Genomic DNA, 15,887 nt, shown 5'->3' with positions numbered 1-15,887 from the left:
AAAAAATCATTCTGGAATATATTTAAAAATGTAATAGTAATGATAACTGTTTTTATTCACAGGGTATCAACACTACTGCATATGATGATATCTTCAACAGTAAAATTCGTAGATACATTAAGGGGTCTGTCTCTATGCAAGATTTGTCAAAACCTGACACTAATGTACAGTACAAACCTAAAGTAATCCAGGCTCCTAATATGCAAATGGCAAGATACAACTCATCCATGGAGCTACCCAGTCTTTCTTCACCAGAATTCCAAGGCAGTATCCAGGGGAATGATACACAAATAAAGGGACTAAATATAACAGGGCAACTGCCAAACATTGATGCCAATATACCCAGCACTAAGCATCCTAGAGCTGATATAAATATTTCAGCCCCAAAAATAAATGGGGAGACAAGGGATATAGATATTGGTGCACCAAATATTATGATAGGAGGTTCTCCAGTTAAAGAGAGTAGATCCCAAGTGCAATTGCCTTCTGTTGATCTTATCGGGCCACAAGTAAAGACCAAAGGTTTAGATTTAGACCTACAAACTCCTTCAGTCAACATTTTAAGTAAAAAGAATGGTATTCAGGATGTTGATATGAATGTAAATTCTCCTAATATGAAGGCTGATTTGAACCTTCCTACCAACAATCTAGGAGTTAATGATAAAATAAAATTTCCAGACATGGAAGGTTCCACACCCACTGTAAATATGTCTCTAGAAAATGGAAAAGGGTCAAAGTTTAAGATGCCTTCAATGAAATTTTTTCAGTCGAAAAAATCTGGACCAGAATTGCAAGTTGATCTGCCATCAGTGAAAGGCATAGAAGCAGACGCTCCAGGCTTAAATGTGGATCTTCCTCAGGCTGATCTACAAGCTCCAAAAATAAAAAGCCAAAAAATAAACGTTAATCTTCCAAAAGCAGATATACAGATCCCAGAGCTAAGAGGTCCAGAAGTGAATGTTGATCTTCCAAAAGCAGATATACAAGTTCCAAAAGTTAAAGAACCAGAAGTAAATATTGGTCTACCTAAAGGGGGAATAAAAGGACCTAAAGTAATGCTGCCAGAATTTAGTGCAGAACTTGCAAAAGCAGATTTACGTGCTCCAAAGCTAAAAGGTCCAGAAGTAAATGTTAATCTTCCAAAAGCAGATTTACATACTCCAAAGCTGAAAGGTCCAGAAGTAAATGTTAATCTTCCAAAAGCAGATTTACATAGTCCAAAGATGAAAGGTCCAGAAGTAAATGTTGATCTTCCAAAAGCAGATATACAAATGTCAAAGCTTAAAGATACAGACATAAATTTGGATCTTCCTAAAGTTGGTATCAAAGGGACAAAATTTAAAAATCCTGAAGTTAATGTTGATCTCCCTAAAGCAGATGTAAATATTCCAAAACTAAAAAGTCCAGGTGTGCATGTAGACCTTCCAAACCCAGAGTTAAAACTTCCAAAATTAAAGGGATCAGAACTAAATGTTGATTTTCCCAAAGTGGATTTGCAGACTTCCAGACCTAAAGTAAATATCCCTGATGCAGATTTGCAGATTTCAAAACTTAAGTCTCCAGAATTAAACATTGACCTTCCAAAAGCAGATTTTAATATGCCAAAATTAAAAGTTCCTGAAATGAAAGTTGATCTTCCAAAAGTAGATATAAATTCTCCTCAGTTAAAAGGACCAGAAATGAATTTCGGCCTTCCAAAAGTAGATATAAATGCACCTCAATTCAAAGGACCAGAAATGAATGTTGGTCTTCCAAAAGTAGATATAAATGCGCCTCAATTCAAAAGACCAGAAATGAATGTTGGCCTTCCAAAAGTAGATATAAATGCACCTCAATTCAAAGGACCAGAAATGAATGTTGGCCTCCCAAAAGTAGATATGAATGTGCCCCAGTTCAAAGGTCCAGAAGTAAATGTTGGTCTTCCAAAAGCAGATATAAATGTGCCTCAGTTAAAGGGTCCAGGAGTAAATCTTGGCCTTCCAAAAGCAGATATAAATGTGCCTCAGTTAAAAGGTCCAGAAGTGAGTGTTGATCTTCCAAAAGGTGATTTAAAAGTGCCAACGCTAAAAGGTCCCGATATAGATTTAGATGTTCCAAATTTAGACCTCATTGTCCCAAAACCACAAATAAAAGGACCAAAATTTAAAATGCCCTCATTTAACTTTTTTAATCCAAAAAAAGGCTCTCATGATGCTGAAATGAAATTAAAGTCTCCAGAATTAAAGAGTGACATTAACATGTCAACTCCTAATATTGATATCCAAACTGGGGACATAAATATCAAAACACCAGACAAAAAAATGACTACACAAAAATTGAAAATGCCTAGTTTTGGAAACCCAAAAATTAATGCTAGTGGTGGACTTCCAGATGTAGAGTTAAAGGGACCGAGAATGAATGTTGATGCACCTGATTTGAATATGTCACTTCCCCAAATTAAAGGAGATTTTCATAGCCCAGAAGCAAATATAGATCTTCCAGATGCAGATATGAAAGGTTTAAAATTTAACATGAAGGGACCTGAACTAAAAGGTATGACATCAAAATTTAAAATGCTTAATTTTGGAAGCCCAAAAATTGGTGCTAGTGGTGGACTTCCAAATATAGATTTAAAAGGACCACAACTGGATGTTAATGCACCCAATGTGAATATGTCAGTTCCACAAATTAAAGGAGACTTCAGCGGTCCAGAAGCAAATATAGACCTTCCAGATGCAGATATAAAAGGGTTAAAAATTAACATGAAGGAGCCTAAATTAAAAGGAAAGGCACCAAAATTTAACACACCTTCACTTCAAACAACAGTTCCAGGTGTCAATTTGCCTGATTTAGAGGTTGGTGGTTCTCTAGAAGGTCCAAATGTAGATATCAATGCACCACAGATAAATATTAAGGGGCCTGAGATTGAGGGACCAAAAATGAAAAACCCTGGATATCAGTTACCTTCTTTAAAAACATCTAGCCCCAGTATCCAAACTCCTAATTTAGAAGTAGACGGGTCTTTACATGCCCCACAGGTGGATATAAACACACCACAAATAGATATCAAAGGATCAGGCCCAAAGATTACAGCACCAAACTTTAAAAAACCTTCCTTTCAAATTCCTTCCCTCCATATGTCAGGCCCAAATATTCAAACACCAGATTTAAAAATGGATGGATCTTTACAGCCTGCACAATTTGATGTAAATGCACCTCAAGTACAAGTTAAAGGTCCTGATGCCAAAATAACCCCCCCTAAATTTAAAATGCCTAAATATCCAGGTGTAAATGTTGATGTACCTGAGGTCAATTTTGATGGAGATATAAAACAAGCTAATGCAGATATTTCATTACCTGAAAGCTCTTTCAAAAGTCCAGGCATGAATGTAGAGACACCCCATGTAAAAGAGCCAAGATTTAAATTTCCAACCTTAAGAATGTTTCACACTAAACCCGGGTTACCTGATATTGATTTGGGCTTTGACACTCCAAAATTGGAAAATCCTTCTCCTACAAACTTGCAAGGAAATCTCACAATGCCTAATATAAATCTAAGTGCCCCTAAAGTTAAAGATACAGATAAGAGGAAGAGCTTGCCAAGGTTAAAGCTGCCTACTTTTGGAAAATCCAAATTACATTCTAATAACTATGATGCTAAAATAAAAACACCTGATGCCTCATTGCCACAAGCTAATGTTCAAGTGAAAAGTCCCGAACTGAATGTAAATGTACCAGGTGTCAGTGGAAATGGTCCGCAGTTTAAAATCCCTAATGCTGATTTAAAAGTTAGAGCTCCTGAACTGGAAGGTGATGTTCAACTACCTAATGTGCAAGTCAAAGCACCAAAAGTAACCATGGAAAGCTCAGAAGGAAATCTGACACTTCCAACACTTCCTAAATCTTCAATGAAAATCTCAGGATCTGGTATTGACATACCTGACAACCAAATAAAACAATCAACATCCCAAATAAAAGGTCCTGGGTTTAATATTGAGCTACCATCTGGTAACATCAAGGGTCCAAAGATGAAAACACAGGTCCCAACTAGCATTGATGTGAATACAAAGGCACCACAAGTAAAGGGTGATGTTCATATGACTTCTCCAAAACTGGACATTGATGAATTAGATGATTTATCAATTGATACAGATATTCCATCAAAAAGTGTAAATGCTCCGAAGTGGAAAGAACCATTTCCTGGCCAAACTGAGGTACCAGCTGTTGACACAAACACTCCACAAGTGAGCAGTGGTATGCGTTTCTCTTCTCCACAGTTTCAAAGTTATACACATGATGACTTGACATTAGATGTCAATTTGCCCAGTGGGGATATGATTGCTCCTAAATGGAAGAAGCCTTTCAGTGGTCAAACAGAAGGGCCAGGTGAAGACATAAATACTCAGTACAAGGTGCCTGGTGTGAGAACACCTAATATGGAAATAAATCTCAATTCACCTAACAGAAAGGAAGCAAGTTCCCACTCCAAGTTCCCTAACCTCTTTTCTGATTCAAATTTTTCTTTCCCTGATGTAGACTTTGACTTCTCACCATCTCAAGTAACCTATTCATAGATTCTATGTTTTATGAAAGATATACACTCCCCTTACTAACTTTATTTAACAATAATTTAGATTCATCTGCTTGGAGAAAATAATAAGTACATTTATAGCAAGAATGAAGATGACTCAAAAGTTAATTGGATGAAGGAGTATTACTAGAGTTCATAACTCACAACCTCTATGCTTGTAAAAGTAGCTGAGAAGGCTACAAGATATTTGTATTGACTGTTCCTTTTATCTGTATGTGAGTAATGTATTTTGAGAAACAAGATACACTTACTTTGCAATGTTGTTTTATTTGTTGAGATGTCAGAGTCAATAGGTTTGTTCTAAGTCCTGCATCATAATATATAAAGTAGGTGATAGAATGTACTTTATTCATGATATTCATTACTACTTGTTAGATTGTTAAGATATAATGGACAAACAAACATTGAAACAGATCTATGTAAATGAATTGTCATGTATGACATACTAGCAGTTATTCATTATTTGTTAATGAATGTTTAAAATTATTTTTCCACTCTATTTAAACACACTTAATTATATATTTTACGAATAGTGGAACTTGGATATCTAAAGGAAGAATAAAACTAAGGATAAGCTTTGCTAGGTAAAACTTGACAATCAATGTTATTCTATTAAGTATGTTGACTATAGAATCTTAGAAGCTTCAAGATTTGTCTTCTTAGACAGTTTTGTGAATACTTATTGAATCTTGTCCATCTACTACTGATTGTTACAATAGCATATTTTTCTCTAATATATTTTGTATACTTTGTAATTTAATTTATTTTCAGTTTAAGTAATATGCTTGGCCAAACAGAGCAAGTCACATGCAATCAACTCTCTTCTTGATTGGTTGTGGCTGCTCTGCAATCAAGTAAAACGGCAGGGTTATTTCTATCCTGATATGAAGTTTTATGAATAAATGACAACTATTGGAAAATGTAATTGAATAAACAAATTGTATTTATCGCATAAAAGTACTGCCTAGAAACAGTTAAACTGTTTTTTTTATTTTTATTTTTGCTTATAATATTCACCCAGTAAGATTGTGTCGAGCTACTTACAGAGTATTAGCAAAAATAATGACAGCAAAATAGAACATTATTTCCGTTGGAAAACATTTCTATATGCAATTTCAAATTGTTTTACACCGTAAATAACTGTATGGCTATGGTACGTTTACCTTGTATCTCAGGATTGCATTTGTCTATCCGTTATGTCTAGTCTGATATATAACTCTCCATAACCAATCAGCTAAAGGATCTACAAATTGAGAAGATGACCTTCACACTGTAGACTTGGAGTTACAAGGCAGATATCTTACTTAGGATATAAAAATAGCCATTTATATGTATTATTGTGTATTCATTTTTAACAAGTGTTTGGCTACTTCAATAGCAAAACTATTTTCTTTATTATTTAATGTAATTCCTCAGTTTGTATTGTGATTATGTAATAAACATATATTAAATATAATAAATATTAAGATAAATGTATTCTCTTAAACTTTTGTGTGAATTGTTTTAATGAAAATTTGTGTCATGCTGTTTATATACAGCTACGCTATACAATGATCTATTGTGTCACTATACTCAAAGTGGACACGTTTTTTTTTTTGTTTTTTTAAAAACTTTTATTTATATCCAACAATGTATACAATCATACACATTACATGTCCTTGCGCCACGCAGGGCAGAACATTATATAACCATGCTAAAAGACAGACAACACACAATTAGATCAGTATTGACATTAGGTGAGATATGCTAGTGCAGACTCTTCCACTGTCTACTACAGGTTCAATGGTTATCATATGTAGAGTAGTTGTATACAACGTTGGGGTTTTTCATTTTTTAAACATAGCATAGCAAAACTAAACAATAATAAACTAAAATAAAGTAAACTAGTACCTTCTATCACGGAAAGTATATATATGTCCCCCTTTGAAACTAATGTGGAAAACCTCCACTAATTTAGAGTTTTAGGTTCACAATGAATTGCAATACTGTGTAAGTATTAGTCAGGTTAAGGTACAATCCTGAGAGTGCTTGCAGGCCTCATATATAAACATTGTGTAGAAATGGGCTAGTTCTTGTGGGATAAGACCTGATATAATATGGTTATTTATAAGTGAGGATTGGTATTAATAAGCACGGTTTAAAGGGGGGTAAGATGAGATCCATTTAAGTATTGAGGGTATATATGTAATCCAAGTTATAGTGCGGTGGAGTTATCTTCTAATACATTAGGTGTCAGAACACATGACATATCAAAATATTACTTACATTAGACACTTAAAGATAGTTACTCTTACTACAGGAGAATAAGTACTAGCAGAACAAAATTAACAGAATACTAAGACAATAAACACACAAGAACACCTTAACCAAACAAAAAATATGAAAATTAAACACCTTCCCAGATGACACAGAGAATTCAGGGGTACGCCATCCCCATTATGTGTATATGAGGGGGGTCTGCATATAAGCTACCTGGTGTTGCAGGATAAGCAACCTTATGCCTTTAAATGAATAAAACTATTGACCCTGAGTTGATATGAGTGCTTTTGTAGAGGTATATCTGAATCTATTAGTAGGTTATACTGCCCACTAGTTTGCTTTTAATAAACAGTGGTCTGGTAGTTGGCTAAGGAGGAACAGCTATGTATGACATGTGAGAGCCCAATCTATGTAGCATGAAATAGCCTATATGAGTTAATTAAAATGGGCGCTTGTAGAAACTTTTATTTGCTAGGAAATAGTTGGAAGTAGGAGACTACTTTATTAGGGATAACCAGGCCATATATGAGTTAACCAGTAGCTGCTAATTTCTAGAGAGTCTGAGCATCAGAGGGAGAAAAATAGCATTTTGGAGTTAGGTGAGATTCTCCCTCCCACTTGTTGCCATCGGTTGGCTGACAGACTATTATAATCTACAGATACTAAAAGAGAAACCACCAGTCTGCAGAGATATATTTTGATCAGTAAATCCTGCCTGTGATGAGTATAGTATTGTGGATGTGAGTGAGTACAAGACCCCTACCGCCTGATGTAGATAGGTCGTTGGGAAGTAAACAAAAATAAAAGCAATAAAAATAGTAACACCAAAACAACACATATATGCAACTACAGCACACAACATAGCTAAGTTTATAACAAGATGAAGTATATGCTGTCTAACAAAGCTATATACTAAATAGAGTTAAGCAAATATATACGGTTAATCAAAATTGCCAGGTGTCGTATAGTCAAGTGCAGAATTCAGTTCAAAAGTGGACAAATATTTTTGGCAACAGGTAGTTGTTAATTGTCTGAGATATCCTCAAGCCACTCAGTCTCATTGCCTGTATTTACCAGATTTCACAAAAAGGTTGATATGATCAACAGGCAGTAGTCTAAAAGGACCGCAGGTGGCTAGGATTAAATAAACAGTTCACCCGATTCCAACCCGGGTTAGAGGTAAATAACTGTTTCTCAGATGAATATAGCACTTTTGTGGGAGACAGCTTCTGCAGGAGCCCCTCATATCTACCTCATGCTGTAACGGTGTGTCAGTATGGCTCTGCTCTGTAGAGACAGCTATGGGCATCAGTATGCTGGCGGGACAGCAGGTAATCTTTGAGGCTGTCTTGGCATCCGGTAAAGAGGGAGGGTGCTGCAGCAGGTCAGGCAAAAGTGCAGGACCCGAGGTAGCCAAAAGAGTGCTCAGAGGGCAGTCCATAACGAATCCCGCAGGGTTTCTCAAATGGTAAGCGCACAGGGAGTGACCCCTCCTCCACATGACATGCCGGGGATCCTCCACCCGGGCCACAATCACGAACAATGGAGTCGGCAAGCAGAGCGGACCCGTGCGGGTGAGTGGGTAGTACATTTTGCAGGTCTCGGACTGTAGAGCCGATTTGCCGGCTCTTCTTATGCTTTTCTGTGGGATCGTGCTTCCCAGCGATATGAACTGCTTCATGCAGTCTCCCATAGCTGTGGATCAGGCGATTAAATGCTGGCATAAAGACTGCGTTTATCTGCGCAGCAGGATTACACTCTGACTCCATTGTTCCAGAGTTAGCGGGCAGGAAGTCCATATCTGCCAAGTAATCAGTTGTAGTAGTGCTCGACTTAGCTGAGCTGATGCGCCAACATGGCGGACCACAAGGGTTTCGTAAATTGCTCCCGGGGGCTAGGGCCGATGTAATGCCCTTCCCTTTCAAAAAGTCAGCTAGCGATGACCGTTGCAGAGTCTCCTAGCAAGACACATAACATGGGGGCTGGATGGCGATGTAAAGTGGTGAATAAGCGGTATTTGCAGCTTAGACATGCAGAGCTCCAAGCATTTGCTTCCATCCAGTAATCCCGCCCACCGGAAGTCGGACACGATTTTTCTTAATTTTTTTACTCAACTCAAGTTACATTTAGATTGCATTGAAAGCCATGTAGCAGATTCTATGCAGCAATTATGAGGCCTAATTATGGTTGCTAGGTGACTGGTCATGGGTGATAGGAGAGCCCCCTACTCAAAGCTCTAGCTAATGATTTTATTATTAGTAGAAACACACAAATCAGTGGTTTTATGAGTCTGTTTTCTTTAGAAAAAAGGCACTTGATAGATGGCATGATTACTTTATATAAATATATTCAAGGCCCATATACAGAGATGGCAGAAGCTCTGTTTATTCCAAGAAAATTGTTTGTGACAAGAGGTCACAATTTAAGGTTGGAGGAAAGGAGATTTAATCTCCTGCAATAGAAACGTTTTTTTTCACTGTAAGAGCAATACAATTGTGGAACAAAATTAATGGATATAATTGCTAGTATGAAATGGGTCACCTTTTAGTGGGATTATTTAAGCTTAAATGGAGCTTTTTATAAGTATTTTAGATTTGTATAGGTTGAACTCGATGGACTTCAGTCTTTTTTCAACCTCATCTACTATGTTACTATGTTACTATGTATGTTACCTGAATGTCAGCCAGTAACATACACACAAGTGATCTTACTTCCCTTAATTTCAAGTTATCAAGTAGCACCCATACAGCAGTTTTGCAGCCTCCACAAGTGGACTTATTTCACACAAAACACACAAAGCAGCGTTTTAACACCCCCTTGCCAGTAACTCTAGGGTTGCCATTGTGTTTTGAAGCAAATAAGGGAGGGTAAGGAATAGACAAATTTTATCCAGGCAATCAACACTTATACAGTAGTTACTGTGAGAAAACCCTACACACTTTATTTTACAGTTTGGTACAACTAAATTCTTCATACAATTCATCTTTATTTACACAGTCTAGTTTAATACATTCAACAGCATTCTGCAAATCTGTGACTTTGATTTGTCATTTAAAAGTAATGTAAAGACATTAAACTGCCATACGTCAAAATGATTAGCTAAATAAGAGTACAAGAGTACAATATTAAATGTTTGAAATGAAAATTATAAATGTAAAAAATAAGAGAGAAAGGTGTTCTAAGAGCATATAAATAAGAGAGTCTGGGAAACTGTAATAAAGTTTGGGCAAGAAAGGGAAATCCCTGTAAATAAGGGTGGGTTAGCAACGCTAAGTAACACATAAGACAGTGATTCCACCCCCCATCCTTAGACGCCAGTAAAACACAGATCTGCTGAGTTACTTCTTTCTTAACCATATGTGTAAAGTGTAAATAATTAGTATTTTTATAAAAAGTAACAGCCTCTCGTGGACATTTAAGAGTCCAAGGGGCTGATTTAACAATACCAAATGTTTAAAAAGTAGCAGCACTACTCAAAGTAATGTTCAGTTCTGTTTATTGGGACATCACATAAAAAATAATAAGCACAACGTTTCGGTCTAACCGACCTTCATCATGTTGCATACATACATGCCTTAAACCACTTTATTTAAACCCAACATGTGAGGAGTCTAGTACCTGTACAGCTGTTTCACATTGTTAACATAGACATGCAATGATTGAAGATTTCACAACTTCGAGTGGTGCTGCTACTTTTTGAACATTTGGTATTGAGTGAAGAGGTATGTGCAGAACCCCTGTAGCGTGCACCAGCTTCTCCATAAGTATTCTCCTGCCTTTGCTACGTGCACTGGATATCTGCAAGTATATCATTATGGTGAGAATGGAAACTAATACAAATGGGACTGAACCTAAGACTTTCACATACAGTGACCTAGAGGCCGCATATATCACTACCTTAGTGCGGGGCTCAAGAACATTTTTACAGACCCCACCTACTGAGACACCTACTGAGACTTCCTCAAAGGAATATGAAAAGCTGGCTAAAAAGAACTTGGTCTATGACCTGCATGCCACTACCCTAGCAGAGTACCACAAGGTTTGGTGTATACCAAGGGGCCTGTGCATGATTGTGAGACCGACACTCATGCATGAAAATAAAGAGTACTGTGAGAAATTCACTTACATTCTAAATAAGTGCTCCTTCTATCTCCTGTTGCTGAAAGTAGAATACCTGCAGCAAGATATCGATATCCAGAGGGAAGAGCTGACATGTCTAGAAGGATCCCTGAGATCCCTGTTATCCACCAAGGATATAGATAAACTCCTGGCATCTGTGAAGTTATCGATTGCCGAACTGAAACAAACCATAGAGGTTCGGAAGAGACAGAAGTTCCATAGAGATGAGGAGGATTACCTGTCAGGGTTTTTTCTCTGTTTTGTTTACCATGTGCTTCTGGCAGCCATTTTACTCACCTCTCTTCCTGACTATGGTGCATTGTGGGGGATGCTGTTCATTTTCTGCACTTCCTTTTATGGCCAGACTGGTGTGCATCATCCATGTCAGACAGGATGCAGTCTCAGAATTGTGATGTCATCACTTATTATTTAAAGGGCCTCTGTTCAGTATGCTTTGCCTTTGCGTTGTCTCAGACCTGTTTGTGAGAGTTCCTTTGTATTACCTGGCTGTCTGAAGTCCTTCCTGGTTCCTGATCCCTGGCTGGTTCCTGACTCTGCTGTTTTCCTTGTTGCTGATTCCGGCTCGTCTGACTATTCGCTTTGGCTCCTGACTCGGCTCGTCTGACTACCTGCTCTGGTTTTTACTCCTGGATTGTTATTTGACTTGTGGACTTTTTATTATTTTTTGCTATTAATAAAGTTGTGATTATTTTTGCACTTCTCGTCTCAGTCTGATTCCTGGCACCCTGACATTATGCAAAGGACATGAATCCTGATGGTGCTAATAATCCACCTTTACCTGCCATCATTTCCAGGATGGATGTACAGGATCACCGCTTGGATCAATTTGCACTAGCCCTGCAAACCCTGCTGACTCGCACGGCACATTTGGACCAAAGTGCCCCACAAGTTATGGCTGCTCCGGTTTCCGCTGCTGTACCTATGCCTACCAGGATAATGTCCGGTTCTGCACCTCTACCTCAGCGATATGGAGGCGATCCTATTCAGTGCAGAGGGTTTTTGAACCAGGTGGGCATTTACTTTGAGATGTTACCTCAGGCGTTTCCCTCTGACAGAGCTAAGGTGGGATTTCTCATCTCGTTACTCTCTGACACAGCTCTTGCCTGGGCTAATCCCTTGTGGGAGACAAATAAACCTGTGATTTCAAATTACCCTGAATTTGTGGCCTCCTTTCGAAGGGTATTTGATGTTCCGCCTCACTCCTCCTCTGCTGCTAAACTACTCATGTCCATTCAGCAAGGTACAAGATCTGTTGCTCAGTATGCTATTGAGGTAGGTTTGAACAATGAAGCCCTTCTTGCTGCCTTCTTTCATGGGCTCTCTGATGCTATTAAAGACGAAGTTGCTGCCAGAGATTTACCAGAGGATCTCGAGGCATTGGTGTCTTTTTTGATCCTAATTGACATCAGACTCAGAGAGAGGCCCTCTTTCAAGGAGCGCTTGTGGAAGCCTCCTGTTCTGTTGTCTCCTACATGTTCATTCCCACCCATGCCTCCCTTTCCTCCCATGCCTCCTGGTCCTAAGTCACCAGGTATTGCTGAGCCAATGCAGTTGGTATTCACGCATCTCTCCACGGTGGAGAGGGCCTTTAGGAGGAGGGAGGGGCTCTGCCTCTATTGTGGGTTACAGGGCCACCTTTTGAAGTCTTGTCCTACACGACCGGGAAACGCTCACACCTAAGGTCCTGTCGGGGGCAGACCTTGGGTGGTTTATCCTCGTCCCCGGAACCGCTTAAGGAGAAACCTTTGGTCACGGTTGTCCTTTCCTGAGTGGACTCCTCCATAGTCACTCAGGCTATTGTTGACTCCAGTGCTGTGGGCTATTTCATTGACAGTGCTTTTGTATCAAAGCACTCCATTCCTGTTTTGCCTCGGTCCGTTCCGCTTGCTATTGAGGCCATTGATGGCAGGCCCCTTCAGCCCGCACTCGTTACTCACGAAACTGCTCCGTTGGCCATGGCTGTTGGGGCTCTCCATTTTGAAACCCTCAAGTTCCAGGTGATAAACTCTCCGCATTTTCCTGTTGTTCTGGGTTATCCCTGGCTCCAAAAGCACAATCCCAGTCTTGACTGGTGCAGGTCCGAAATTTTGTCGTGGTCCCCGCAATGTATTTCCACTTGTCTTCGGAAACCAGTTAAAGTCTTGTGCACTTGTTCGGTATCTCAATTGCCAGAGGAGTACCGAGAGTTCCTAGATGTTTTTGACAAGGTGCGTGCCGGTATGTTACCTCCTCACCGGTCTTACGATTGTGCCATAGACCTGCAACCCGGAGCCATTCCTCTTCGGGGCCGGGTGTACCCTCTGTCTGTTGCAGAGAATTGTGCTATGGAGGAGTATGTTGCCGATGCTCTGTTGCGGGGGATAATCCACAAATCCTGCTCTCCTGCAGGGGCTGGCTTCTTCTTTGTGAAGAAAAAGGGTGGCGAGTTAAGACCATGCATCGATTATAGGGGTCTTAATTGTCTTACCATTAAGAATGCTTACCCTATTCCACTCATTACGGAACTCTTTGACAGCCTTAAGGGAGCTACAGTCTTTACTAAACTTGATTTGAGAGGAGCGTACAATCTCATTAGGATTAAGGAAGGCCACAAAGGGAAAACAGCATTTAACACCAGGAGTGGGCATTATGAGTATCTTGTAATGCCCTTTGGCCTATGTAATGCTCCTGCTGTTTTTCAGGAATTTATTAATGATGTCCTACGAGATATGTTGCAACAGTGTGTTGTGGTGTACTTAGACGACATCCTCATACACTCACCTACACTTGAGACTCATCGTTCTGATGTTACACGGGTTCTTCAGAGACTACGTGAGATGGCCTGTTTTGTAAACTCAAGAAATGTGAGTCCCATCAGACTCAAGTAACCTTCCTAGGTTATGTTATCTCCGTTGCATGGTTCTCCATGGATCCTGACAAGTTATCTGCAGTTCTGCAGTGGCCTCGCACAGTTGGTCTTCGGTCTATTCAACGTTTTTTGGGGTTTGCCAATTACTATAGAAAGTTTATTAAAAACTTTTCTTCCTTGGTCAAACCTATCACAGACATGACCCGTAAAGAGAATGATCCACTCCATTGGTCACCTACTGCCATTAAGGCCTTTGATAGTCTTAAGACTGGCTTTGCTGCCGCTCCAGTTCTGGCTCATCCTAACCATGTCCGGCCTTTTGTTCCTGAGGTCGATGAGACTGGAGTAGGTGCCCTCTTGTCTCAACGTCCTACGCCTGACGGTTCCTTGCATCCGTGTGGTTTCTTCTCTAAGAAATTGTCTCCAGCGGAGTGCAATTATGAAATTGGCGACAGGGAATTACTGGCTATAATTTTGGCACTCAAGGAATGGAGGCATCTTCTCGAGGGTACTAGCGTGCCAGTGCTCATTCTTACTGACCACAAGAATTTAACTTATCTATCTGAAGCAAAACGTTTGTCGCCCCGACAGGCCAGATGGGCGCTATTTTTGTCTCGGTTTAATTATGTGGTCTCCTACCTGCCTGGTAGTAAGAATGTTAGGGCTGATGCCCTCTCTCGACAATTTTCGCCTCTGTCCAAGGAGGAGTCTGTACCTACTCCTGTTATACATCCTGATCATATTTTGTCTACCATACGTACTAATTTGACTTCTCCCTTGGGGGAGGAGATCCTGGCTGCACAAACCAATGCACCTCCTGAGAAACTTAGTGGTACGTGTTTTGTTCCTGAGAATCTTCGAACTAAACTTTTGCACACTTACCACTATCCTAAAGCCGCAGGTCACCCAGGCAAGAACCAAATGATTTGGTCTGTCACGCGACAATTCTGGTGGCCAGGTCTTCATTCTGATGTTGCTGCGTATGTTGCCTCCTGCTCAGTTTGCGCATAGAATAAGACTCCTTAACGTCTTCCTGTGGGTCTTCTTCAACCTATTGCTAATGGTGAGCGTCCTTGGACACATCTTTCCATGGACTTCATTGTTGAGCTCCCTGTTTCCAATGGCAATACTGTTATCCTTATGGTGGTTGACCGTTTTTCTAAAATGTCACATTGCATTCCCTTTATGAAGCTGCCTACCGCTCAGGAGCTTGCTTCAATTTTTGCCCGGGAGGTCTTCCGTTTACATGGGTTACTCAAAGAGATATTGTCGGACTGGGGTAGCCAGTTTGTCTCCAGATTTTGGCGTTCCTTTTGTGCTCAAATGGGGATCCAGCTTTCCTTCTCCTCGGCATATCACCTTCAATCCAGTGGGGCTGCGGAACGGTCTTATCAAGCTCTGGAACAGTTCCTTCCTTGCTATGTCTCAGATCACCACAATAATTGGTCTGAACTGTTACCTTGGGCAGAGTTTGCTCGTAATAGTGCTATTAATGCTTCCTCCAAGTTATCCCCGTTCATGGCGAATTATGGGTTTCAACCATCCTTGTTGCCCGATTCATTCAAGTCTCAGGGTATTCCGGCTTTGGAGGAGCATCTCCGGCAACTCCATTCCACATGGGTGCAGATTAAGTATTGACTTCATTGATATATGCAGCGCCAAAAGTTCCAGGCTGATCGTAGGCGTCTGCCCGTGCCTTCCTACCAGGTTGGTGAGAGAGTTTGGCTGTCCTCCTGCAACTTGAACCTTTGTGTGCCTTCCAATAAACTGGCTCCCCATTATGTTGGTCCTTTTCGAATACTCTGACGGGTTAATCCTGTGGCCTACACTCTTGACCTTCCTCCTGCTATGCGCATCTCCAATGTTTTTCATGTCTCCCTCTTGAAACCATTTGTTGACAACCATGAGGAGTATGAGGTCAGCAGCATTATTGACTCTCGTATGTCCAGGGGCCGTGTACAGTATTTGGTTCACTGGAGGGGCTACAGTCCGGAGGAGCATTCTTGGGTTCCCTCCTCTGATGTTCATGCTCCCGCCCTCCTCCGTGCCTTCCATGCCCGTTTCCCCAAT

At 40.1% G+C, this 15,887-nt stretch overlaps 1 protein-coding gene across 1 annotated transcript in view; it reads left to right on the top strand.

Moving 5' to 3' along the window:
• The window catches only part of LOC128657546 (neuroblast differentiation-associated protein AHNAK-like), a 71,454-nt gene extending 65,398 nt beyond the window's left edge, over positions 1–6,056 (top strand). The window contains exon 5 of the mRNA XM_053711920.1: positions 63–6,056. Coding sequence (XP_053567895.1) covers positions 63–4,553 — 4,491 coding nt within the window. The 3' untranslated portion in view covers positions 4,554–6,056. The remainder of the gene's footprint in view (positions 1–62) is intronic.
• Positions 6,057–15,887: the final 9,831 nt, after the last annotated feature.

The sequence above is a fragment of the Bombina bombina genome, chromosome 4, assembly GCF_027579735.1.
Source record: "Bombina bombina isolate aBomBom1 chromosome 4, aBomBom1.pri, whole genome shotgun sequence".
NCBI lineage: Eukaryota > Metazoa > Chordata > Amphibia > Anura > Bombinatoridae > Bombina > Bombina bombina.
The sequence above is the reverse complement of the archived record's forward strand: the minus strand, read 5'-3'. Positions and strand labels throughout refer to the sequence as shown.